At 53.4% G+C, this 3,237-nt stretch overlaps 1 protein-coding gene across 1 annotated transcript in view; it reads right to left on the minus strand.

The window, feature by feature from the left end:
• PRPF8 (pre-mRNA processing factor 8) overlaps positions 1 to 3,237 on the minus strand; it is a gene marked incomplete at its 5' end in the record, with an annotated part of 18,998 nt that continues 15,761 nt past the window's right edge. Inside the window, 7 exons of the mRNA XM_010081750.1 lie at positions 1 to 218; positions 829 to 1,031; positions 1,209 to 1,348; positions 1,595 to 1,735; positions 2,106 to 2,247; positions 2,342 to 2,581; positions 2,923 to 3,116. Coding sequence (XP_010080052.1) covers positions 64 to 218; positions 829 to 1,031; positions 1,209 to 1,348; positions 1,595 to 1,735; positions 2,106 to 2,247; positions 2,342 to 2,581; positions 2,923 to 3,116 — 1,215 coding nt within the window. The remainder of the gene's footprint in view (positions 219 to 828; positions 1,032 to 1,208; positions 1,349 to 1,594; positions 1,736 to 2,105; positions 2,248 to 2,341; positions 2,582 to 2,922; positions 3,117 to 3,237) is intronic.

A 3,237-nucleotide genomic window follows, 5' to 3' on the forward strand; every position in this document is an offset into this window, starting at 1 on the left:
GAGGGGGCCGTGGGCACACACACGCTGTTGAATATCAACAGTACTAAGGGGGGGGAGGGGGGACTAGGCGTAGAGATCCTCGCGGTCAGCGGAGTAGACCTCTCCCTCCTGCAGCAGGGCGAAGTTGAGGAAGTGAGAGGGGCGATGGACCTCGTGGTAAAACTCCTTGGGGTTGGCGAGCTGCAGCTCGTATTTCATGTTGGGGTCGTGGCGAACACCTGCAAGAGAGAAGCCGTCACCCACCTGGAAGCCCCTCTCCTGCCTCCGCCGTTGATCAGGAGCCTAACGAAGCCCCTCTACCCTCACAAGGTAATTTTTAAGCAGACCGTGCCAGAAGAGAGAGCTTTAAGTCCACAAAATCATCACTCTTTGGGTTTTTTTCCCCCTAGAGATTTACAGAGCAAAGCCCCCATAGTCTTCTGCCAGTCAAGTGTGTTGTCTGCCACTCTCCTCTTACTGCAGCTCTCTGTGCTTCATCCCCACTGGGCCCAGCTTTTCTCCTGCATTTTCCATTATCATCTCTTCTGCCTGACAGGGATTAATTATTCAGTGGCAACAGACCAGACACCACAACCCAGAAGCACAACATCTCTGTTTCTCCCCTCTATCATAGAGCTTGCTCTCTCGCCACCAGAAAAAAATCACTGCGAACTGACATCCCAGTGCTGGTACCAAGGAAAGGTCAGACCACGATGCTGGTACCCTGCCAGCCGCGCCGAGGAAGGTGACGCTTTGGCACGGGTAAGGAACACTTCCTCAAAGAGCTATTTCCTTCTCCCCGCACTATTCACCTTGCCTCAAGCCCGTCCCTCTCCCGGGGCAGCTCACCCATAAAGTTGTAGTTCCAGGACCCTTGCGCTGGGACCATGAAGAAGCCGAGGAAGCGATCGGACAGCAGCATCTGGACCCTCTCGTAATGGGATGGCAGGTAGCCCTTGGGGTTGTTGCCTTTGTCCGTGTTCTGCCTGCCCCACTCGTAGCCGCTCGGGGTCAGTTTGTAGGCTGTCAGCGTGCAGGAGCCTGGTGTAAAACTGCAGGAAAGCAGAACAGAGAGATGGGGTGCGTCAGATTCATCCGGGTGAAGGAGGGAAACCAGAAATGAGCAAACCCTCCCTTTCTGCCAAGTTTTTCGTTTGGGACCTCAACACATTCCCAAGAGCGACACCCACAGCCCCCTCAGCAGAGGGAGAAGCCTTGCGGCCCCTCACCTGCAGGTGATGATGATGGTCTTCTCCCCATCCCAGGAGGGGTTGTCAGCCATGACCTTGGCATGGGTGGTGACATCCTGCGGCGAGAGCTGAGGGGACTCGTTTGGTTGGGTGTGAATCCACCCCAGAGGTTCCATTTCCTGACAAAAAGAGCATGTTTTAGAGAGAAACGAAAAACATTTAAAACAAGACGGCTTCAAGCATGGCAAAAAGCACCCAGGGACCAAAGGCTTCCCTGTCACCTGGCCCCAGACCAGGCTGGCTTCAGGCCGAGCCTTTAAGTCCCACACCTGCAGCAGATGGAGGGGAGCTGCCCCATCACCTGAGGTCCTCGTTACTGGAGACTCTGATCTTCTGCCCACACTGGGAGCAGAAGCTCAACTCACCTTGAGATATTCATGCTGCGGCAGCTGCCCCGTGAGATGCACGGTCTGGTGCGTGCCCCACTGCGGCACCATCACAATGCAGCGGATCTCCTTCACCTGGGGGTTGTCCGGAGGGCTCACTCCATACAGGTAACCCGCAATCTGGGAACACAAACACCCGCCTGAGAAACCCAGAAGAGATCTTCCTGCAACGGCGTGAGTGCGTGTGGGCCCTGCCCTTGGCTCATACGGAGAGGATCTCTTGGCCGGCAGGTTCTCACTAGAGGAGAATATTGTAGTTTTGTTCAGTGCTGAGTTTCCCCCCAAGTCTGGATCACAAGGAGCCATCAGGACGTGTCCAGAACGTGTGTGCTCGCCCACATTGCCAGCGTCTGTCTCCAGCACAGAGGGCTTCCCACGGACAGCAGCAAGTTCCCAGCCCTTCGCCACTCGGTCCTGACTGCCCAGGACTGCTGTGTGCCCCAGCAGCAGGGACCAGGCTACAACTGCAACAGACTCATGGCACGCTCACCTGGGCCCGCAGATCTGAGATGCAGATGAATTTCTTCAACACGTTCTTGGGAAGAATGTAGGTGTAGCCCGTTTCCTTTATATCGTCTGATGAAACATAAATGTGGTTTGTTCGCAGGTGGAGATTGGCAGCAGAAATAGCTCTGTGAAGAGGAGACGATTATTAGAGGGTGCACAGATCCCTCCCAGAGCACTCTGACCTTTTCCTTGCACAGCAGCTCTCCCTGCTTCCCCTACCTGACTCGCCACTCGGTCTTGGAGGAGAAAGTCTGAGTTTCATAGTTGCTGGTTGTCGAGGTGATGATTTCATCCCCGTGTTTGTTAACAGTGCGCGTCTGCGTGGCTGTCAGTTGTGACTGCTCCTTGGTTTGCTTCTCAATTTCTGCAATCTGCTGTCTCTGCTGAGAGGGGGCAGAGATCTCCATGCCCAGGATAATGTCTCGGATCTCTGACTGTGTCAGGGATGCAACGTTCACACTGAAAGAGAAAATCCACCCAGGTCAGGCATTTCAAAATACGTTCTGGACTCCCCTCACCAAGGCACAAACTCGGCACTTACACTCAGGGCGCTACGAAAAATGAAACCACAACTTTTTAGACAAGAGGAGGGACCAAATCATAGCATTGCACGGATCAGAAAAGGTTTGGTGCAGATATTTTTATCTGCCTTGCTAGAGAGCAATTAATAACCAGTTTCCCTATTCATTGCCAAAGGCCCCTGGAACTCTCCTGCTCTCTAGAAGGAGCACTCTGGCCACACAGTCTTTAGAGCAGGAAGGAAAGGCTGCCAGGATTATTGCAGCTGGAGAGTAGCTTACTTGTTCTTCTTGCCGTAGTCAGCAAGGATCAGATCCTTCAGCTGCACCTCCACCTTGATCCACTCCTCATCCGTCAGGGTTGGCCAGATGTGGTGAGGCTCTGTTATGGTTGTCTTGTCCGGTTTCAGAATAACTTTGGCTCGATCATTATTCACATGTAGCGCCCGGAGAATCAGAATCAGCCGAGAGAATGCCTTGGAGAAGAAAAAAGGATGCAGTTAGTCAGAAAGGAAAATACAGGCAGACTCAAAGACAAGTGCTCCCAAGCAGCAAACTGTGAGGGATCTCTGAAGCCTTGGCTCCTGCCTCATTTAT

Source organism: Pterocles gutturalis, unplaced genomic scaffold (assembly GCF_000699245.1).
Source record: "Pterocles gutturalis isolate BGI_N339 unplaced genomic scaffold, ASM69924v1 scaffold48474, whole genome shotgun sequence".
In the NCBI taxonomy this organism is placed as follows: Eukaryota; Metazoa; Chordata; class Aves; order Pterocliformes; family Pteroclidae; genus Pterocles; species Pterocles gutturalis.